The sequence below is a fragment of the Pseudophryne corroboree genome, chromosome 11 (assembly GCF_028390025.1).
Source record: "Pseudophryne corroboree isolate aPseCor3 chromosome 11, aPseCor3.hap2, whole genome shotgun sequence".
Classification (NCBI taxonomy): domain Eukaryota; kingdom Metazoa; phylum Chordata; class Amphibia; order Anura; family Myobatrachidae; genus Pseudophryne; species Pseudophryne corroboree.
The window spans coordinates 70,906,893-70,931,289 of NC_086454.1; the positions used below are offsets into that span (position 1 = coordinate 70,906,893).

Below are 24,397 nucleotides of genomic sequence, written 5' to 3' on the forward strand. Positions count from 1 at the left end.
CCCACGGTGCCACTGGGGGCACAAAAGGAGGCTGAATATGCAGCACTCCCTTGACAAATGTCTGAACTTAAGGCAGTGAAGCCAGTTCTTTTTGGAAGAAAATCGACAGAGCCGAAATCTGGACCTTAATGGAACCCAATTTTAGGCCCATAGTCACCCCCGACTGTAGGAAGTGCAGAAATCGACCTAACTGGAATTCCTCCGTTGGGGCCTTCCTGGCCTCACACCACGCAACATATTTTCGCCATATGCGGTGATAATGTTGTACGGTTACATCTTTCCTAGCTTTAATAAGCGTAGGAATGACTTCCTCCGGAATACCCTTTTCTTTTAGGATCCGGCGTTCAACCGCCATGCCGTCAAACGCAGCCGCGGTAAGTCTTGGAACAGACAGGGCCCCATGCAGCAGCAGGTCCTGTCTGAGCGGCAGAGGCCATGGGTCCTCTGAGATCATTTCTTGAAGTTCCGGATACCAAGCTCTTCTTGGCCAATCCGGAACAATGAGTATAGTTCTTACGCCTCTTCTCCTTATTATCCTCAGTACCTTGGGTATGAGAGGAAGAAGAGGGAACACATAAACCGACCGGTACACCCACGGTGTCACTAGAGCGTCCACAGCTATCGCCTGAGGGTCTCTTGACCTGGCGCAATATTTTTCCAGCTTTTTGTTTAAGCGGGACGCCATCATGTCCACCTGTGGCCTTTCCCAACGGTTTACAATCAGTTGGAAGACTTCTGGATGAAGTCCCCACTCTCCCGGGTGGAGGTCGTGCCTGCTGAGGAAGTCTGCTTCAGAGTTGTCTACTCCCGGAATGAACACTGCTGACAGTGCTAACACGTGATTTTCCGCCCAACGGAGAATCCTTGTGGCTTCTGCCATCGCCGCCCTGCTTCTTGTGCCGCCCTGTCGATTTACATGGGCGACCGCCGTGATGTTGTCTGACTGGATCAGAACCGGACGGTTTTGAAGCAGGGGCTTTGCTTGACTTAGGGCATTGTAAATGGCCCTCAGTTCCAGAACATTTATGTGTAGGGAAGTCTCCTGACTCGACCAAAGTCCTTGGAAGTTTCTTCCCTGAGTGACTGCCCCCCAGCCCCGAAGGCTGGCATCCGTGGTCACCAGGACCCAGTCCTGTATTCCGAATCTGCGGCCCTCTCTGAGATGAGCACTCTGCAGCCACCACAGCAGAGACACCCTGGTCCTTGGAGACAGGGTTATCAACCGATGCATTTGAAGATGCGATCCGGACCATTGGTCCAACAGGTCCCACTGAAAAGTTCTGGCATGGAACCTGCCGAATGGAATCGCTTCGTAGGAAGCTACCATCTTTCCCAGGACTCGCGTGCAATGATGCACAGACACCTGTTTTGGTTTCAGGAGGCCTCTCACTAGAGACGACAGCTCCTCGGCTTTCTCCTCTGGGAGAAACACTTTTTTCTGGACCGTGTCCAGAATCATCCCTAGGAACAGTATACGTGTCGCCGGAACCAGCTGAGACTTTGGAATATTCAGAATCCAACCGTGCTGGTGTAGCATCTCCTGAGATAATGCTACGCCGACCAACAACTGCTCTCTGGACCTCGCCCTTATCAGGAGATTGTCCAAGTATGGGACAATTAAAACTCCCTTTTTCCGAAGGAGTATCATCATATCGGCCATTACCTTGGTAAATACCCTCGGTGCCGTGGACAGGCCGAACGGCAACGTCTGGAATTGGTAATGACAATCCTGTACCACAAATCTGAGGTTCTCCTGGTGAGGATGGTAAATGGGGACATGCAGGTAAGCATCCTTGATGTCCAGAGATACCATGTAATCTCCCTCTTCCAGGCTTGCAATAACCGCCCTGAGCGATTCCATCTTGAACTTGAATTTTTTCAAATATGTGTTCAAGGATTTCAAATTTAAAATGGGTCTCACCGAACCGTCCGGTTTCGGTACCACAAACATTGTGGAATAGTAACCCCGTCCTTGTTGAAGTAGGGGCACCTTGACTATCACCTGCTGGGAATACAGCTTGTGAATTGCCTCTAACACAGCCTCCCTTTCTGAAGGAGTCGTTGGTAAGGCAGATTTGAGGAAACGGCGGGGGGGGGGGGGGGGGAATGTCTCGAATTCCAGCCTGTACCCCTGAGATACCACTTGAAGGATCCAGGGATCTACCTGTGAGCGAGCCCACTGATTGCTGAAGTTTTTGAGACGGCCCCCCACCGTACCTGGCTCCGCCTGCTGAGCCCAAGCGTCATGCGGCGGACTTAGCAGATGAAGCGGGGGAGGACTTTTGTTCCTGGGAAGTGGCTGTATGCTGCAGCTCTTTTCCCCCTACCTCTGCCTCTGGGCAGAAAGGACGCGCCTCTACCCCGTCTGCTCTTTTGGGGGCGAAAGGACTGCACCTGATAATACGGTGCTCTCTTTGGTTGTGAGGGGACATGTGGCAAAAATGCCGACTTCCCAGCTGTTGCTGTGGAAACTAAGTCTGAAAGACCATCTTGGAGAGCCTCCTGCTTTCTGTCAGCAGGTTCCTTTAGGGCGGCCGTATCTTGGGACGGCAGTGCCACCTTTTTTGATAAGCGCGTAAGTGCTTTATCCACCTTAGGGGGTGTTTCCCAACGTGACCTATCCTCTGGCGGGAAAGGGTACGCCATTAGTAATTTTTTTGAAATTACAAAAATTTTTATCAGGGGAAGCCCACGCTAGTTCACACACGTCATTTAATTCTTCAGAAGGGGGAAAAACTACTGGTAGTTTTTTCTCCCCAAACATAATACCCTTTTTTGTGGTACCTGGGGTCACCTCAGAAATGTGTAAAACATTTTTCATTGCCCCAATCATATAACGAGTGGCCCTATTGGACATTACATTAGTCTCTTCGTCGTCGACACTGGTATCAGTATCCGTGTCGACATCTGTGTCTGTCACCTGAGGTAGCGGGCGTTTTAGAGCCCCTGATGACTTTTGAGACGTCTGGGCAGGCACGGGCTGAGAAGCCGGCTGCCCCACATTTGGCATGTCGTCAAATTTTTTATGTAAGGAGTCGACACTTTCGCGTAATTCCTTCCACAAGTCCATCCACTCCGGTGTCTGCCCCGCAGGGGGTGACAACACATTTATAGGCACCTGCTCCTCCTCCACATAAGTCTCCTCATCAAACATATTGACACAGCCGTACCGACACACCGCACACACACAGGGAATGCTCTGACAGAAGACAGGACCCCACAAAGCCCTTTGGGGAGACAGAGAGAGAGTATGCCAGCACACACCAGAGCGCTATATAATACAGGGATTAACTAAATTATATCCCCTATAGCTGCTATATATGTATTTTGCGCCTAAATTTAGTGCCCCCCCTCTCTTTTTTACTCTTTTCTGTAGTGTAGACTGCAGGGGAGAGTCAGGGAGCTTCCTTCCAGCGGAACTGTGAGGGAAAAATGGCGCCAGTGTGCAGAGGGAGATAGCTCAGCCCCTTTTTCGCGGACTTTTCTCCCGCTTTTTTATGGATTCTGGCAGGGGTATTTATCACATATATAGCCTCTGGGGCTATATATTGTGATATATTTGCCAGCCAAGGTGTATTTATTGCTTCTCAGGGCGGCGCCCCCCCCCCCAGCGCCCTGCACCCTCAGTGACCGGAGTGTGAAGTGTGTATGAGGAGCAATGGCGCACAGCTGCAGTGCTGTGCGCTACCTTGGTGAAGACTGATGTCTTCTGCCGCCGATTTTCCGGACTCTTCTTGCTTCTGGCTCTGTAAGGGGGCCGGCGGCGCGGCTCCGGTACCGAACACCAATGGCCGGTTCCATGCGGTCGATCCCTCTGGAGCTAATGGTGTCCAGTAGCCTAAGAAGCCCAAGCTACCACCAGTTAGGTAGGTTCGCTTCTTCTCCCCTTAGTCCCTCGCTGCAGTGAGTCTGTTGCCAGCAGATCTCACTGTAAAATAAAAAACCTAACATATACTTTCTTTCTAGGAGCTCAGGAGAGCCCCTAGTGTGCATCCAGCTCGGCCGGGCACAGGATTCTAACTGAAGTCTGGAGGAGGGTCATAGTGGGAGGAGCCAGTGCACACCAGGTAGTCCTAATTCTTTCTTAGCTGTGCCCAGTCTCCTGCGGAGCCGCTATTCCCCATGGTCCTTACGGAGTCCCCAGCATCCACTAGGACGTTAGAGAAAATATACATATATATGTACATTATATATGTCCATAATCACGTATACATTTCTGAAGAAAATTCCTCCTAAAAATGACAACTTGGAAATCACCACAGATATTGATGTACAGATGTTCCTTTACAATCTCCTCTGTTTAATAGAGGTCACGGTAAATGAATAAAGAACCCAGCGCGTTTCGTCTCATACAGAGACTCCATCAGGGGTACATCTACAATCATAGAACATGATTTTTAGGACACTTGTTCATAAAAATCAGCATTAAACATATTATCACAATACAAAACAGAGGCACTTCGAAAACATAGGCTAATGGAACAATAGATCCAGAATGGAGGAAGAGAGAAAATAATCATATATAGAAGATCACATTCTAAGGGGGGGGGGGCACATACCTTAATTTGAGGGTAATTAACTTCATTACATTAATTAAACAGCATGTGATATAGTTCTTAGACAACTTGCGTCGATCAGACGGGCCACTGCACACTTAAATTTGTGATCAACAAGGTCTATTATAGGAAAATATAAAATCAATTGTATATCCATATGACACTACAGTGAATCTAGGTTGCACAGAATAGATAAAAACATACCTAATATATCTAACAATGCCATATAAAACTCAATATCAAATTTTGAAGGACATTCTCTAAAGTATTCAAACCGTTTTCCCTGGGCTATAGCTGTAAATACTCCAGCTGAGGTCTATATCCCACCTCCTCTCCCATCCAGGATTGGCTCAATGCAACCTCAATCAATGCGACCCAGCGGCATTGTGGAGGCCACAGAGCACTGTAGGGCGTTTATATAATAAAGAGGTTTTTTTCTATTTCTATGCATTTTATGAAGGCGATTTTCCTTCATTTGGGCATAGGAATGTATACATAATTAATCATTAGGTCGCATTGGATATTTAGACCTTAGTAAAGAAAGGATTGAGTATAATAAGTATTGCACCAATCACACACTAGGGGAAGTGAGGTCATCATTCTTTCCCTTTATAAAATAGGATTTTGAATACCTACCGGTAAATCCTTTTCTATGAGTCCGTAGAGGATGTTGGGCCGCTCAAAGAACCATGGGGTATAGACGGGATCCGCAGGAGACATGGGCACTTTAGGACTTTCAAAAGGGGCGTGACCTGGCTCCTCCCTCTATATCCCCCACCAGACTCAGTTTGGAACTGTGCCCGGCGAGACGGACATTTCGAGGAAAGGATTTAACAACAAAGGTGAGCACAACACCAGCTCACGCCATAAGCATGCCGTACAACATGGCAGATAACTGAACACATGTCAACGGACATGAAAAAGATTCAGCAAGAAGCTGAAAAAACCATAACACCAACTGTGTTTAACCAGAACTACAGTGCAGATACAGTACGCACTGGGACGGGCGCCCAACATCCTCTACGGACTCATAGAAAAGGATTTACTGGTAGGTATTCAAAATCCTATTTTCTATTTCGTCCTAGAGGATGTTATCTATCTAAATTCTCCCAATCAGAAGATAAAGTGTCTATCCACTTTTCAATAGCACTACTGACCCACGCGGACGCAATAAGAGGCCTGAGCAACGTCCCTGTAGTAGTGAAAATAGCCTTCAGGGTAGCCTCCTGCTTACGGTCCGCCGGCTCCTTAAGAGTCGTCGACTGAGCTGCAGGGACGGCTACCTGTTTTGACAAACGCGCCAGGGCTTTGTCTACAGTGGGGGGATTCTCCCACGGGTCCCTATCCGACTCGGGAAAAGGGTATGCCACGTTGATTCTTTTAGGAATCTGAAACTTTTTATCAGGGTTATTATTAATGCTATCAAAGAGAGCGTTCAGTTCAAAACAAGGAGGAAAAGTAACCGAGCGCTTTTTCTCCTTGTAAATCAGAACCTTGTTTCAGGTGTAATAGGGTCCTCATTAATATTCAAGATATCTTTAACAGCTACAATCATATACTGAATACTCTTAGCCAATCTTGGATCTAATCTGGAATCAGCATAATCGACATCGGCATCAGAGTCCGTGTCGGTACCTGTGTCAACTAATTGGTCAAAACTACGTTTGTGTGACCCTGCAGGGTCTTGCAACTGTAATAAAGCGTCCTCTACTGTTCTCTTCCACACCTGGGATTGAGACGCAGACTCATCAATGTGACACTAGCATGCAAAGCATTCAAAGTATTTAACCAATCTGCAGTCGGCGGTGCCGACATGGCCACTCCCAAAACATTTGGTGTCCCCAACAAATCGTTCCCCGGAGAGGAGTAATCAGCCTGCGACATGTCGACACCTGAGAAACAGCACACACACCAAGCAGTGAGGGAACACAAAGGGAAATAGCCAGCTCACACCCCAGCGCCAAATAAGCAGGTCTGTGAACACCAAAGATGTCCCAGAGCTGTCTGCGCTTGTTTTACATAAATAAATATGCCCCCTCTATGTCTTTTTAGCCCCCTGGTACTTGCTGCGGAGAGGAAGGACCAGCGACTTCAGTTTGTGGAGGAGGAAATGGCGCCAGTGAGCAGTGAGGAAGAAGCTCCGCCCCCAACATGGCGCGCTTCTTCCCGCTTTTATTATTTCATTATATGCCGGCGGGGGTTAGCGGGCAGTGCCAGGGCACTGTAGGATCATGCCAGCCTTATACATGAGGTAATATATGCTCCTCAGGGCGCCCCCCCCCAGCGCCCTGCACCCAGCGGTGTGTACTCAGCGGGAGCATGGCGCGCACTGTGCATAGCCGCTGTGCGGTACCTCTACAATGCCGTCTTGAAAGATGAAGAGAAGTCTTCTTTCTTCTTATACTCACCTGTCTTCTGACTTCTGGCTTGAAGAGGGGGGACGGCAAGCTGTGGGAGGGAGCATCCAGGAAAGCCCGGCGTTCGTCTCCCCTCAGGAGCTGAAGGCATCCTGTCAGCAGCAGCAGAGCCCTGGTACTCATCAGAAGTGGGTCTAGACTGCTCTCCCCTCTTGCCGACGAAGCAGGGAGTCTGTAGCCAGCAGATCTCCCCAAAATAAAAAACCTAACATTAAGTCTTTCAGAGAAACTCTAGGAGCTCCTCCTAGTGCCCTGTGTCTCGTCCGGGCACATTTCTAAAACAGAGTCTGGTGGGGGATATAGAGGGAGGAGCCAGGTCACGCCCCTTTTGAAAGTCTTAAAGTGCCCATGTCTCCTGCGGATCCCGTCTATACCCCATGGTTCTTTGAGCGGCCCAACATCCTCTAGGACGAAATAGATATAGGGTTTGTGCCCTCATACAAACATCATATACTCTGGATACCTATTGACATACCATTGAATAGTAAGAAGATAATAGGATTTTAAATTACCTACCGGTAAATCCTTTTCTCGTAGTCCACAGAGGATACTGGGGTTCCATTTAGTACCATGGGGTATAGACGGGTCCACTAGGAGCCATGAGCACTTTAAGAATTTGACAGTGTGGACTGGCTCCTCCCTCTATGCCCCTCCTACCAGACTCAGCCTAAGAAACTGCGCCCGAGGAGACGGACATACTTTGAGAGAAGAATAGATAAAGATAGTGGTGAGATTCCAAACCAGCACACACACAAAACAGAGGAAAACTATGCTAACCCAACTTTAAACAGGGACAGCAACAGCTGAACCAACAATACTTAACCAAGTAACAGTGCAGGAAAAATGAAGCACCAGGCGGGCGCTCAGTATCCTCTACAGACAACGAGAAAAGGATTTACTGGTAGGTAATTAAAATCCTATTTTCTCTTACGTCCTAGAGGATACTGGGGTTCAGTTTATTACATGGGGATGTACCAAAGCTCCTAAACCAGGTGGGAGAGTGCTGAGGTTCCTGCAGAACTGATTGACCAAACTGAAGGTCCTCAGAGGCCAAAGTATCGAACTTGTAGAACTTAGCAAACGTGTTCGAACCAGACCAAGTAGCCGCTCGGCAGAGCTGTAAAGCCGAGACACCCAAGGCAGCCACCCAGGAAGAACCCACCGACCTAGTAGAGTGGGCCTGTATAGATTTTGGAACCGGCAAACCTGCCGTGGAATAAGCATGCTGGATAGTGAGCCTTATCCAGCGTGCAATTGTCTGCTTTGAAGCAGGACACCAAATTTTATTGGGATCATATAGAACGAACAGCAAGTCGGATTCCCTGTGACGAGCTGTCCTCTTTACGTATACCTTTAAAGCCCTCACAACATCCAAAGACTTTGAAGTAGCGGAAGTGTCGGTGATAACTGGAACCACAATAGGTTGGTTGATGTGAAACGCAGACACCACTTTCGGAAGAAATTGCTGACGAGTACTGAGTTCAGCTCTGTCCTCATGGAAAATTAAATAGGGGCTCGTGAGACAAAGCCCCCAGCTCCGACACACGTCTTGCTGAAGCCAAGTCCAACAGTGTGACGGTCTTCCACGCAAGATATTTTTCGTTCACCTCCTGTAATGGTTCAAACCAGTCCGATTGGAGGAACTGCAGCACCAAACTGAGATCCCAAGGTGCTGTGGGAGGCACAAAGGAAGGTTGGATGCGCAGAACCCCTTTCAAAAACACCTGGACCTCAGGGAGAGAAGCCAATTGTTTCTGAAAGAAAACGGACAAGGCCGAAATCTGGACTTTTATGGAGCCCAGACGTAGGCCCACATCCACACCTGCCTGCAGAAAAAGCAGGAAACGTCCCAGATGAAATTCCACCGCAGAATGAGTTCTGCTCTCGCACCAAGAGACGTATTTCTTCCAAATACGGTGGTAATGATTAGACGTTACCCCCTTCCTGGCTTGGATCATAGTCGGGATAACTTTGTTAGGGATCCCTCTTCTGGCTAGAATCAGCCGTTCAACTTCCTTGCCGTCAAACGTAGACGAACAGGCCCTGTTGCAGAAGATCCTCGTGAAGAGGTAGAGGCCACATATCTTCGAGGAGAATCTTCAGAAAGTCCGCATACCAGGCCCTTCTTGGCCAGTCCGGAGCAATGAGTATTTCTTGAACCTTTTCCCTTTTTATTCTTTTCAGAATTCTTGGGATCAGAGGAAGTGGAAGAAACACGTACACCATCTGATAGACCCATGGAGTCGTCAGAGCGTCTACTGCCACTGCCTGTGGGTTTCTCGATCTGGAACAATACCGCTTGAGCTTCTTGTTGAGACAAGAGGCCATAATGTCGATCTGTGGATATACCCACTGACGTGTCAAGCATCTGAACACTTCCGGGTGACGGCCCCACTCCCCCGGGTGGAGGTCATTTCTGCTGAGGAAGTCCGCTTCCCAGTTGTCTACTCCTGGAATGAAGACCACTGACAAAGCCACAGCATTTTTTTCTGCCCAGAGGGGAATTCTTGACACCTCTGACATTGCTGCTCTGCTTTTCATTTCGCCCTGTCGGTTTATGTACGTCACATTGTCCAACTGGACCTGAATGGCCCGTTCGTGAAGATGATAAGAGGCCTGGAGAAGGGCGTTGTATATGGCCCCGAGTTCCAGAATGTTGATTGGAAGGATGATTTCCTGACTTGACCATCTTCATTGAAACTGCACCCCCTGGGTGACTGCTCCCCAACCTCTGAGGCTTGCGTCCGTGGTTAACAGGATCCAGTCCTGAATTCCAAACCTCCGACCCTCGACGAGGTGAGAAATCTGTAGCCACCACAGAAGGGAGATCCTGGTTTTTGGTGACAGACGGATCCTCTGGTGCATGTGAAGATGCAAACCAGACCATTTGTATAACAGATCGAGCTGGAAGGGTTTTGCGTAAAACCTTCCGTATTGAAGCGCCTCGTAAGAGACCACCATTTTTCCCAGAAGGCAAATGCATAGATGCAATGATATCCGGGTTAGCTTCAGGACATCCCGAACCATCGACTGGATCACCAATGTCTTTTCCAACGGAAGAAACACTTTCTGCGACTCCGTGTCGAGTATCATTCCCAGGAATGGGAGTCTCCGTGTTGGCTCTAGGTGAGATTTCGGAAGTTTCAGAATCCACCCGTGCTCCTGGAGAAGTTTGATTGAGAGACCAATGCTGTCCAGCAACCTCTCCCTGGACAGCGCCTTTATCAGAAGATCGTCCAGGTACGGAATTATGTTCACTACCTGCTTGCGGAGTATAAACATCGTCTCGGTGCCGTGGAGAGACCAAATGGCAGGGCCTGGAACTGGTAGTGACAGTCCTGCAGTGCAATCTGTAGATAAGCCTGATGAGGCAGCCAGATCGGAATGTGAAGGTACGCATCCTTGATATCCAGAGACAATAGGAATTCCCCTTCCTCCTGACCTGAGATCACCGCTCTCAGAGACTTCATCTTGAACTTGAACACTCTTAAGAACGGGTTCAAGGATTTGAAGTTCATAATAGGTCGTTACTGAACCGTCCTGTTTCGGTACTACAAACAAGTTGGAATAGTACCCTTTGTTGTGCAGATGAGGTGGAACTGGAACAATGACTTGAGTCTGTACCAGTTTTTGGATGGCCTGCTGTAAAGTTATACTTGCCTCTTGTGAAGATGGTAAGCCTAATTTGAAGATTCTGTGAGGTGGGAGCTCTTGGAACCCCAGTCTGTAGCCCTGGGAAATAAGATCTATGACCCAGGTATCCCGGCACGAACTTGACCAGATGTGACTGGCTCCCACGTGACAGTCCTCCAGGCATCGTGGGTCACCGTCACGCTGAATGCTTTGAGGAAGCAAAGCCTGAGCTCTGCTCCTGAGCACCTGCAGTTGCTGGTTTGCGTGGTTTGCCTCTTGCGCCTCTGGAGGCCGTAGAAGCACCTCTGGATTTTCCTTTAAACTCTGCTCTCCGAAAGGACTGTAAATTTGAAGCTGAATAAGCTTTCCTGGCTGGGGGAGCTGCAGAAAGAAGATACGTAGACTTACCCGCAGTAGCTTTGGAGATCCATTTGTCTAGTTAGTCTCCAAACAAGGCCTCTCCTGTGAATGGTAGGCCTTCCACGCCTTTCCTGGAGTTCGCATCAGCAGTCCACTGGCGTAGCCACAAGCCCCTGCATGCTGACACTGCCATAGTGGTGGTGCGTGCATTAAGCAAGCCTCTCTCTTTTATGGCTTCCACCATAAAGTTCACAGAGTCCTGTATATGCTGCAGGAGTAAAACAACATCCCCCCTAGACAAAGAATCTAACCCCCTCAGTTAGGTTACCGGACCATTTAGCAATGGCTTTTGTGATCCACGCACATGCAATAGTGGGTCTCTGGGCCACCCCAGCAGCTGTGTACAATGATTTGAGTGTAGTCTCAATTTTATGATTAGCCGTATCTTTTAGGGAGGCTGCACCAGTGACAGGCAATACAATTTTTCGTGACAGCCTAGAGACTGATGCGTCCACTATCGGTGGATTTTCCCATTTTTTCCTATTCTCCAGAGGAAAAGGAAAAGAAGAGAGCAACCTTTTAGGGATTTGAAAGTTCTTATCAGGATTATCCCACTGTTCTTCAAACAGGGTATTCAATTCCTTTGACGCAAGAAAAGTAACTGTGGACTTTTTTTTACATAAAATAATATTCCTCACACTCCTCTGAGAACTTATCAGAAATCTGCAGAACATCTCTGATAGCTTCTATAAGAGCCTCTATTCACTGTGACAGAGTAGCCTCCCCCCCCCCCCCCCTCCAAATCCACCTCACCCTCCTCCGTGTCCGACCCGTCAGAGTCAGACTGCAGGATATGGGCCAGAGATCGTTTTTGCGGACAAATGGGAGGGGATTGAGACGCTGGTTTGGGGACTGAGTCTCTGTTCATAAACTCATCCACAGTCTGTTTTAAGTATTGCGTCTCTTTCTCATTGCGGGATAGTTTTGTAGAAATATTTGAGATCATTCCCTGAATGGAATTAACAAACTCCGGTTCAGCCCCGCTATTCTGGGAAGGTGCACTGCCCTGAGTACCCAGTAGTGAGCCCCCTGGTGAAGAGGAACACTCCGCTGTACAAGAAACATGCTCATTGCCAGACATAATGTAAATGTGACTGCACACACACACGCACACACACACACAGAGGAAAAGGTTAAGCACAAATAACCCACAAAGAGCCCGCTATGACCCCCTGGTAACGCTGAGGTAATCTGGAGTCTCTCCGGAGGAGCTGCGCGTCCCTATCAGTCAGTGTCTGTGTCCACTGCAGAGGGAAAATGGCGCTGGTGAGCTGCTGGATCTGCTCATAGTGAAGGCCCCGCCCCTTCAATGGCACGTGGTCTTCCCGCTTTTTTTATACTGGCTGAGGTAATCTGGTGCTTAAAATGGTGAGTGTGGGTACTGTGTACAGTGTACTGAGACGCAGCTGTGTACTGTGTCTGGAGACGCATTCCACCTCAGTTAGAAGCCGTGCGTCTCCGTACCCTCATGCCGCCATAACGGCCAGCGACCTGCTAGCTGGGACTCCGGCAGAGTACTCACCACTCTTCAATCTTCTGGCTGTGTTAGGGGTGGCAGCGTGCTGTGGGAATGTACGCTTGCCATGGTGGGGCTTGTGTATAGATTCCTCAGGAGCTCAGTGTCCTGTCAGCGGGGAACGGGACCGTTAACCCTTCAAGAGTTTGGGCCATCCCCCCCCCCCCCAAAGTCCCACGAAGCAGGGAGGCGGACTGAAGATAACAAACATACAAAATAAAGGCAGAAAACTCTTCAGGAACTTCCATACGCACGACCGGCTCCTCCAGGCACATTTTCTACACAGAGTCTGGTAGGAGGGGCATAGAGGGAGGAGCCAGCCCACACTATCAAATTCTTAAAGTGCCCATGGCTCCTAGTGGACCCGTCTATACTAGAGATGTGCGGGTTCGGTTTTACTCGGATTTACTCAGGTCTCGAAACAGCATCTTATTGACTCACGGATGTCACGCGTTTTGGATAGCCAATAAGCAAAACCCGAAAAATCTGAGTAAAACCGAACCCGCACATCTCTAGTCTATACCCCATGGTACTAAATGGAACCCCAGTATCCTCTAGTACATAAGAGAATTTTTTTATGTTTTTCATTTTTTCCCTTGAGGCTTTAGCATATGATCACTATTAAATAATTAACACTTTTCTGATTATGGCTCCATTTACTTATAAATTATGGACTGTTATTATGTAAACATAAAAAGTGGTTTTGCTTTTTTATTGTTGCTGATTACAATATCCTATGGATACGATTTACTTAATTTCTCTAGTATGGGTGTCAAATCCCAGTAAGAACTTATTAACCTTTCTTACATGCAGAGTAGTGTTCAGTTGCACCAAGTATAGTCAACACTATAAATACTTATGGTATCCAATAAATTCACCCGGTTGAATGCTTTTGAGAGTGTCCCTCAAAATTTGATATCCGAGTTTTATACGGCATTGTTAGATATATCAGGTATGTTTTTTTCATTCTGTACAACCTAGATTCACTGTAGTGTCATAAGGATATGCAATGGAGTTATGTTTTCCTATAATAGGCCTTGTTGATCACAAATTAAAGTCTGCAGTGGGCCCGTCTGATCGACGCAAGTTGTCTAAGAACTATACCACATGCTGTTTAATTAATGTAATGAAGTTAATCACCCTCAAATTAAGGTATGTGCCCCCTTTAGAATGTGATCATCAGATATAGCCCCCCAATGACAAAGATCCCCAGCATTATCTAACCCCACCCCTCTAGTGGTAATATATCCCAGTGACAAAGCCCCCCCTTCCCATGTGTCACCATGCATGTTTCTTTTTTTTTTAAATATACCTCCCATTCCTAACCAAATGAAAACATTTTTAAAAGCATGTACACCCCTTATCCATCCCCAGTGCTAAAACATTACCCCCCCATTTCTCTACCCCCCATCATAGCGCTACCCCCCCCCCCCCCACAAACACACACATCTTATTGCAAAGTGCAGCAGAGCAGGGGGGTGATGCTGCTGCGGCTGATCTCTGCACATGCAGCGATCAGCATATTTGTGCTCAGTGGGGACAGCCGATCCTAGAACCTTTAGTTCTGGCTCCACGGAATGCCACTCGCAAGGCATTCTGGGGCACAATTTTGGGAGTGATGTCTGTATTCACAGACCACAATAAGCAGGGGGAAGTCCGTTCTGCACTTGTACGGAGTGGATCTCCTCCATTAAAGATGTGGGACACAGCAGGGCAGCCCTGTATGTGATATGACCTGGCCAGGTAATGTACTCCTGGCTGTGGTCGCATCACATGTTAGTGCCTGGCAAGTGGTTAACGGATAACTTAGTGAATTTCCACTTAACGCATTTTTAAAGCAAATCTTTTGGTTAGACCAGAAGTTCTCAAATGCGGTCCTGGTTTTAAGTATATCCAAGACCCAGCACAGACGGTTAAATCAAATTGACTGAGGTTCTAATTAAGTCACCTGTGGCCTAGCATGGACATACTTAAAACCTGGACCGTTGGGATGCCTTGAGAACAGCATTTGAGACCACACTGTACCTGTGGGGGTCAGAAGAACCTGCTGCAGCAGCTGTTTTGTTTCTAAAAGGTGATTGCCTGAGCATTGTTCCTGTAACATTTACAACATCTGCTAAAGCTTATACCTTACATGTACAGCACAGGCTTGTTCCCCTCACCTCTCTTACAGCATTACAGAAATCGCTCTGTAGAACTCTCTGCAACGCGTGCAGTTTGTGTGGAGGAACCTCCCCACTTCTCTGGAGCTTCTCCAGTAGTTCAATGGCTCTTGAGATGTCTGAAATAATAAAACAGCTTATTGGTACACGATCAAGCAATAAAAAAAAATAAAAAAAATGTAAAAACAAATCTGCACGCGTCAGCTGTTGCATAAACGGGACGTATTTAATAACTAAACCCATGGATTTGTGGACCTAGATTGCGCAATAGGATGAAAGGAGTTTCCAGCAAAAGTCTTCTTTCACCACCACTGAGGTGTTGGAGAGCTGACCTTGGGCTGTACTTGCAACGGGACACAGATTGTACATTATAGGCGCATTTTTACAAGAAAGCATTTCTGTATATATTTTTTGAGCAATGAGGTAAAACTCACCTGAGATGTTCGAGCACATAGGGACAGCATAGCTCATAGAGAAGCCTAGTCTATACAGTTAAGTTTCCCTGAGAGATCCCAGAAACAGAATGAAAGGTCATTAATCCTAACATTGTATTAGTTTCTTAGGTTAGCACCAAGATACTAGAATAGTAACAGATAAGCAGTCAGACTAATGCTTTGAGATTATTTTCAGGAATTTCGGATGAAATCTGAAAGGGCAGACTTCAACCTGATTTGTTAAAATTTGTGCTTGCACCATATTTTGATTTGTTGTTCAAGATCTGAACATTTCAATAGCATCTGTGTATACAGTACTGTACGAGTTTCTGGTTGCTATTGGTCAATTGACAATAGGTAAGGAAATAAAAGAAGAGGAAGGAGGCACCGTCACTGCTGTTCCCACTAGATCTGGCAAACGCTTGACTTTAGTAGTATCTTATTGAGAGCCACTTGCTAAACTATTGCTACCGCGAAAATAAGAATTTACTTACCGATAATTCTATTTCTCGTAGTCCGTAGTGGATGCTGGGGACTCCGTCAGGACCATGGGGAATAGCGGCTCCGCAGGAGACAGGGCACAAAAAGTAAGCTTTTTAGGATCACATGGTGTGTACTGGCTCCTCCCCCTATGACCCTCCTCCAAGCCTCAGTTAGGTACTGTGCCCGGACGAGCGTACACAATAAGGAAGGATATTGAACCCCGGGTAAGACTCATACCAGCCACACCAATCACACCGTATAACTTGTGATCTGAACCCAGTTAACAGTATGACAAACGTAGGAGCCTCTGAACAGACGGCTCACAACAAATAACAACCCGATTTTTTTGTACCAATAACTATGTACAAGTATTGCAGACAATCCGCACTTGGGATGGGCGCCCAGCATCCACTACGGACTACGAGAAATAGAATTATCGGTAAGTAAATTCTTATTTTCTCTAACGTCTTAAGTGGATGCTGGGGACTCCGTCAGGACCATGGGGATTATACCAAAGCTCCCAAACGGGCGGGAGAGTGCGGATGACTCTGCAGCACCGAATGAGAGAACTCAAGGTCCTCCTCAGCCAGGGTATCAAATTTGTAGAATTTTGCAAACGTGTTTGCCCCTGACCAGCAGCAGCTCGGCAGAGTTGTAATGCCGAGACTCCCCGGGCAGCCGCCCAGGATGAGCCCACTTTCCTTGTGGAATGGGCCTTGACAGATTTAGGTTGTGGCAAGCCTGCCACAGAATGTGCAAGTTGAATTGTGCTACAAATCCAACGAGCAATCGTCTGCTTAGAAGCAGGAGCACCCATCTTGTTGGGTGCATACAATATAGTCAGACTTTCTGACTCCAGCCGTTCTTGAAATATATATTTTCAATGCCCTGACCACGTCCAACAACTTGGAATCCTCCAACTCGTTAGTAGCCGCAGGCACCACAATAGGCTGATTCAGGTGAAACGCTGACACCACCTTAGGCAGAAAATGAGGACGCGTCCGCAGTTCTGCCCTGTCCGTATGGAAAATCAGATATGGGCTCTTATATGATAAAGCCGCCAATTCTGATACTCTCCTGGCTGAAGCCAGGGCCAGTAGCATGGTTACTTTCCATGTAAGATACTTCATCTCCACCGATTTGAGCGGCTCAAACCAATGGGATTTTTAGAAAATCCAAGACTACATTAAGATCCCACGGTGCCACTGGGGGCACAACCGGGGGCTGTATATGTAGTACTCCTTTTACAAAAGTCTGGACTTCAGGAACTGAAGCCAATTCTTTTTGGAAGAAAATCGACAGGGCCGAAATTTGAACCTTAATGGACCCCAATTTTAGGCCCATAGACAATCCTGTTTGCAGGAAATGTAGGAATCGACCCAGTTGAAATTCCTCCGTGGGGGCCTTCCTGGCCTCACACCACGCAACATATTTCCTCCAAATGCGGTGATAATGTTGTGCAGTCACCTCCTTCCTGGCCTTTACCAGTGTAGGAATGACCTCTTCCGGAATGCCTTTTTCCTTTAGAATTCGGCGTTCAACCGCCATGCCGTCAAACGCAGCCGCGGTAAGTCTTGGAATAGACACGGTCCCTGCTGAAGCAGGTCCCGTCTTAGAGGTAGAGGCCACGGATCCTCCGTGAGCATCTCTTGAAGTTCCGGGTACCAAGTTCTTCTTGGCCAATCCGGAGCCACTAGTATCGTTCTTACTCCCTTTTGCCGTATAATTCTCAGTACTTTTGGTATGAGAGGCAGAGGAGGGAACACATACACTGACTGGAACACCCACGGTGTTACCAGAGCGTCCACAGCTATTGCCTGAGGATCTCTTGACCTGGCGCAATACCTGTCCAGTTTTTTGTTGAGGCGGGACGCCATCATATCCACCATTGTTTTTTCCCAACGGTTCACAATCATGTGGAAGACTTCTGGATGAAGTCCCCACTCTCCCGGGTGTAGATCGTGTCTGCTGAGGAAGTCTGCTTCCCAGTTGTCCACTCCCGGAATGAATACTGCTGACAGTGCTATCACATGATCTTCCGCCCAGCGAAGAATCCTTGCAGCTTCTGCCATTGCTGTCCTGCTTCTTGTGCCGCCCTGTCTGTTTACGTGGGCGACTGCCGTGATGTTGTCCGACTGGATCAACACCGGCTGACCCTGAAGCAGGGGTTTTGCCAGACTTAGAGCATTGTAAATCGCTCTTAGCTCCAGTATATTTATGTGAAGAGACATCTCCAGGCTTGATCATACTCCCTGGAAGTTTCTTCCTTGTGTGACCGCTCCCCAGCCTCTCAGACTGGCATCCGTGGTCACCAGGACCCAGTCCTGTATGCCGAATCTGCGGCCCTCTAACAGATGAGCACTCTGCAACCACCACAGAAGAGACACCCTTGTCCGTGGCGATAAGGTTATCCGCTGATGCATCTGCAGATGCGATCCGGACCATTTGTCCAGCAGATCCCACTGAAAAGTTCGTGCGTGGAATCTGCCGAATGGAATCGCTTCGTAAGAAGCCACCATCTTTCCCAGGACTCTTGTGCATTGATGCACAGACACTGTCCCTGGTTTTAGGAGGTTCCTGACAAGTTCGGATAACTCCCTGGCTTTCTCCTCCGGAAGAAACACCTTTTTCTGAACCGTGTCCAGAATCATTCCCAGGAACAGCAGACGTGTCGTCGGGGTCAACTGAGATTTTGGAAAATTCAGAATCCACCCGTGTTGTTGCAGCACTAGTTGGGTTAGTGCTACTCCGTCTTCCAGCTGTTCTCTGGATCTTGCCCTTATCAGGAGATCGTCCAAGTAAGGGATAATTAATACGCCTCTTCTTCGTAGAAGGATCATCATTTCGGCCATTACCTTGGTAAAGACCCGAGGTGCCGTGGACAATCCAAACGGCAGCGTCTGAAACTGATAATGACAGTTTTGCACCACGAACCTGAGGTACCCTTGATGTGAAGGGCAAATTGGGACATGCAGGTAAGCGTCCTTTATGTCCAGGGACACCATAAAGTCCCCTTCTTCCAGATTCGCTATCACTGCTCTGAGTGACTCCATCTTGAACTTGAATTTTTGTATGTACAGGTTCAAAGATTTGAGATTTAGAATAGGTCTTACCGAGCCGTCCGGCTTCGGTACCACAAATAGTGTGGAGTAATACCCCTTTCCCTGTTGTAGGAGGGGTACCTTGACTATCACCTGCTGAGCAAACAGCTTGTGAATGGCTTCCAATACCGTCGCCCTGTCCGAGGGAGACGTTGGCAAAGCAGACTTTAGGAACCGGCGAGGGGGAGACTTCTCGAATTCCAACCTGTAACCCTGAGATACTACCTGTAGAATCCAGGGGTCCACCTGTGAGCAAGCCCACTGTGCGCTGAAATTCTTGAGTCGACCCCCCACCGTTCCTGAGTCCGCTTGTAAGGCCCCAGCGTCATGCTGAGGGCTTTGCAGAACCCTGGGAGGGCTTCTGTTCCTGGGCAGGGGCTGCTTGCTGCCCTCTCTTACCCCTTCCTCTGCCCCGAGGCAGATATGACTGTCCTTTTGTCCGCTTGTTCTTATAGGAACGAAAGGACTGCGGCTGAAAAGACGGTGTCTTTTTCTGTTGGGAGGGGGTCTGAGGTAAAAAAGTGGATTTTCCGGCAGTTGCCGTAGCCACCAGATCCGATAGACCGACGCCAAATAATTCCTCCCCTTTATACGGCAATACTTCCATATGTCGTTTGGAATCCGCATCACCTGACCACTGTCGCGTCCATAAACTCCTTCTGGCAGATATGGACATCGCATTTACTCTCGATGCCAGAGTGCAAATATCTCTCTGCGCATCTCGCATATAAAGGAAAGCATCCTTTAATTGCTCTATAGTCAATAAAATACTGTCCCTATCCAGGGTATCAATATTTTCAGTCAGGGAATCCAACCAGACGACCCCAGCACTGCACATCCAGGCTGAGGCGATGGCTGGTCGCAGTATAACACCAGTATGAGTGTATATACTTTTCAGGGTAGTTTCCAGCCTCCTATCAGCTGGATCCTTGAGGGCGGCCGTATCAGGAGATGGTAACGCCACTTGTTTCGATAAGCGTGTGAGCGCCTTATCCACCCTAGGGGGTGTTTCCCAGCGCGCCCTAACCTCTGGCGGGAAAGGGTATAATGCTAATAACTTTTTTGAAATTAGCATTTTTCTATCTGGGTTAACCCACGCTTCATCACATACATCATTTAATTCCTCTGATTCAGGAAAAACTACAGGTAGTTTTTTCACCCCCCACATAATACCCCTTTTTGTGGTACTTGTAGTATCAGAGATATGCAAAGCCTCCTTCATTGCCGTGATCATATAACGTGTGGCCCTACTTGAAAATACGTTTGTTTCATCACCGTCGACACTAGATTCAGTGTCTGTGTCTGGGTCTGTGTCGACCGACTGAGGTAAAGGGCGCTTTACAGCCCCTGACGGTGTCTGAGACGCCTGGGCAGGTACTAATTGGTTTGCCGGCCGTCTCATGTCGTCAACTGATTTTTGTAATGTGCTGACATTATCACGTAATTCCATAAACAAAGCCATCCATTCCGGTGTCGACTCCCTGGGGGGTGACATCACCATTATCGGCAATTGCTCTGCCTCCACGCCAACATCGTCCTCATACATGTCGACACACACGTACCGACACACAGCAGACACACAGGGAATGCTCTTATCGAAGACAGGACCCCACTAGCCCTTTGGGGAGACAGAGGGAGAGTTTGTCAGCACACACCCAAGCGCTATAATATATATGGGAACAACCCTATATAAGTGTTGTTCCTTATAGCCGCTTAAATATATAAAAATATCGCCAAAATATGCCCCCCCTCTCTGTTTTACCCTGTTTCTGTAGTGCAGTGCAGGGGAGAGTCCTGGGAGCCTTCCTCACAGCGGAGCTGAGCAGGAAAATGGCGCTGTGTGCTGAGGAGAATAAGCCCCGCCCCCTATTCCGGCGGGCTTTTCTCCCGGAGTTTTAGACATTTGGCATGGGTTAAATACATACATATAGCCTTAATGGCTATATGTGATGTATTCTTTTGCCATAAAAGGTATTATATATTGCTGCCCAGGGCGCCCCCAGCAGCGCCCTGCACCCTCCGTGACCGTCTGGTGTGAAGTGTGTGACAACAATGGCGCACAGCTGCAGTGCTGTGCGCTACCTTCATGAAGACTGAAGAGCCTTCTGCCGCCTGTTTCCGGACCTTCAATCTTCAGCATCTGTAAGGGGGGTCGGCGGCGCGGCTCCGGGACGAACCCCAGGGTGAGACCTGTGTTCCGACTCCCTCTGGAGCTAATGGTGTCCAGTAGCCTAAGAATCCAATCCATCCTGCACGCAGGTGAGTTGAAATTCTCTCCCCTAAGTCCCTCGATGCAGTGAGCCTGTTGCCAGCAGGACTCACTGAAAATAAAAAACCTAAAAAACTTTTTCTAAGCAGCTCTTTAGGAGAGCCACCTAGATTGCACCCTGCTCGGGCGGGCACAAAAACCTAACTGAGGCTTGGAGGAGGGTCATAGGGGGAGGAGCCAGTACACACCATGTGATCCTAAAAAGCTTACTTTTTGTGCCCTGTCTCCTGCGGAGCCGCTATTCCCCATGGTCCTGACGGAGTCCCCAGCATCCACTTAGGACGTTAGAGAAAAAGTACAACTGGATGATGTGCATACAATTAAACAGAGGCAAGAGACCCAAACTCTAGATGTTGGTGGAGAATTCAACTCTTTTGTAGGGAAGAAAAGGTTGCGTGTTCTCCAACAAGAGTGTAAGTGTACCATGCATCCATTGCTAGCATTTACAGAATCCCATCATCTTGTTTCTGTATAACAAGATTCCGCACTTGAGTGGGGACTGCCATAGACATTTTCAAAGTGGATGTGAAGTTATTAAGGAACAAAGGAAATCTGAATATTTAATTGGGAATTTTGTTCCAAAAATAATCAAAAAAATAATTAAAATAAAAATCTTTTGAAGTTAAGTCCAGCATGTGTAACACATAATACATACAGGTTGAGTGCGAAATCCTAGCTATCGGGATATCGACAGTCAAAAGGTCAACAGCAGAATCCAAACAGATCCCGGTAAGTACTTTAACCCTACCTCTAACCTCCCCCTCCTGCAGCCTAACCCTAACTGCACCCACTCCCTCTGGAGCCTAACCCTAACTGCCCCCCACACCCTGCAACCTAGCCCCCTAACCTCCCCCACCATGCGCAGCCTAATTTTGCCTCTTATTAACATTGCAGACACAGCAAAATACCACTCACAGGCCCACACTCCGAGTTGTTCGCTCGCTGCTAATTTTAGCAGAATTACTAATAGACTAAAATCCGGCAGTTCTGCACATGCGTATGCACAGCAGGGCGCATGCGCTAAGCAATTTTACACAAAACTATGCTATTTTACTCACGGGCGAACAAAGCATTTCAATCGCTCTGCTGATCGTAGTGTGATTGACAGGAAGTGGGTGTTTCTGGGCGGAAACTGGTCGTTTTCAGGGAGTGTGCTAAAAAACGCAGGCGTGCCAGGTAAAAACGCAGAAGTGGTTGGAGAAACGGAGGAGTGGCTGGCCGAACGCAGGGCGTGTTTGTGACGTCAAACCAGGAACTAAACGGACTGAGGTGATCGCAATCTAGGACTAGGTCTGGAGCTACTCAGAAACTGCAAGGAAATTGCTAATCTTTCCTTAGCAATTCTGCTATGCGAAGATACACTCCCAGATGGCGGCGGCCTAGCGTGTGCAATACTGCTAAGAGCAGCTAGCGAGCGAACAACTAGCAATGAGGGCCACAGTGTACTACAGACGCGGGGCTGCAATTTTACCTAAACACGAATTTGTTTTAAACATGTACAAAGTCACAGATGAAGCACAGTGGAATGTGGCATGAGAAAACATCACGGCCGCTGCATCGTAGCACTTAGTATACAGATTCACTCACTCGCACACAGATGTATAACGTTGCACATCAGATTGAACGATGCAAGCTAGCAGACTAATTTTGCTGCTTTTGGTTGTTTTAAATAAGGGAATAATATGCAAATTTTTTAGCGAGAAACTCAGCCTGGGATCTGGCGCACCAAGAGGGTACGGTCAATGTTCATTAAATGAGCAAATTATCAATGGTAACAAAGAGAGTATACAATTACTGAAAACGTAAAGACAGTAAAAAGCTAAAACTCAGCGGTAGAGAAAATGAAGACTAACCCCAAAAGTAGGGATTCAGTATGATATCACGATGGACGGGATGCTGGTGGGAAGAATCCCGACATGCCATCCAAAAGTACCCTAACCCTCCCCTGCCCCCTACCCGTCCTTTGTGGGTGCCTAACCCTAAACCTCCCCGGTGGTGCCTAACCCTAACCTCCCCGCTGCCTAACCCTCCCCCCTTGGTGCCTAACCCTAACCCCCCATCCCCGGTACCTAACCATACCCTTCCTGTCCCTGCACTCTAAATGGATTTGAGCGTAGTGTCAATTCTACGATCAGCCGGTTCTTTTAACACGGTAGATCCAGGGACAGGTAAAACCACCTTATTAGACAGTCTGGAGACATATGCGTCCACAATGGGTGGGTTTTCTAATTTTTTCCTATCTTCCTCAGGGAAGGGAAAAGCAATCAGAACCCTTTTTGGGATCTGGAATTTTGTCTCCGGGTTTTCCCAGGATTTTTCAAATATAGCGTTTAATTCTTTAGACGCAGGGAAGGTTAGCGAGGCTTTCTTATTGTCAATGAAGTACGCCTCCTCATCCTGCTCAGGTGTGGTGTCATTAATGTTCAACACATCTCTAATGGCCTCAATCATGAGCTGCACCCCCTTAGCAAGGGATGCCGCCTCCCTTCAGCACCTCCCCATCACCGTCTGCAGCATCAGAGTCGGTACCCGTGTCATCTTGCATAATTTGGGCAAGTGCACGTTTCTGTGAGAACATGCTAGGGGATTTTGCAGAAATAGGGACAGAGCCTGACCAAACTGCCATAGACTATGAGTTTCAGTCTCAGTATTAGCTAAACTAGTAGATCATTCCTTTGATAGAGGCCAACCACTCAGGTTCAACAATAGGGATCTGAGACAATGCATTACAATCCTGTATACATGGAATGGATCCCTCCTGAGAAGAAACATCTTCTGCAGCATATGACACAGAATCTCTAGACATAGCTATGCGAGATATTGAACACCCACACAGGGAAATGTCAGACACAGTTTCCCCCCAAGTATGCCACAGAGAGAGACAGCGATTGGAGCCAAACCACACACTGCGCTTTTTTGAGGTAGAACTAATGAGACTACCAGCACTGTCTGTGTACCTTAATAGACTACACAGACTTTAAACAGCCTCTTCCTCCCCGTTCTACAACCCCCTGGTACCGCACAGGATAGCTGGAGTTGCTTGGAGGGACAGCTCTCCCTGTCAGCGTCTGTTGTACCGGAACTGCAGGCAGGAAAATGGCGCTGAACACTGCTGGGTCCGCTCTGAGAAGCTCCGCCCCCTGAACATGGTGCTGCTTCCCGCTCTTCATTATATTATACTGGCTTGAGGATTTCTGCTGGCAGCTATCCGGGGACCCTGACAGGCTTGCTAACCAGTGTAGGGTATAGGCGCTGGCTCAGGGTGCCCCTCACAGCGCCACACTATGTACCACTGAGCCCCGGAGCGCAGTTAGTACTGCGCTCCCTACACTGTTGCTGCCATCTTCACACCGGCTCCCTGCTTGCCAGGGGGGCCGGTGACTCACTCGCCACCGAAGTCTACTGG

At 48.1% G+C, this 24,397-nt stretch overlaps 1 protein-coding gene across 2 annotated transcripts in view; it reads right to left on the reverse strand.

Annotated features, from left to right (window-relative positions):
* LIN7C (lin-7 homolog C, crumbs cell polarity complex component) overlaps positions 1-24,397 on the reverse strand; it is a 298,049-nt gene that overhangs the window by 21,920 nt on the left and 251,732 nt on the right. For both annotated transcript variants that reach the window (XM_063944412.1, XM_063944413.1), the window contains one exon: positions 14,705-14,823. In XM_063944412.1, the coding sequence (XP_063800482.1) occupies positions 14,705-14,823 (119 nt within the window). The remainder of the gene's footprint in view (positions 1-14,704; positions 14,824-24,397) is intronic.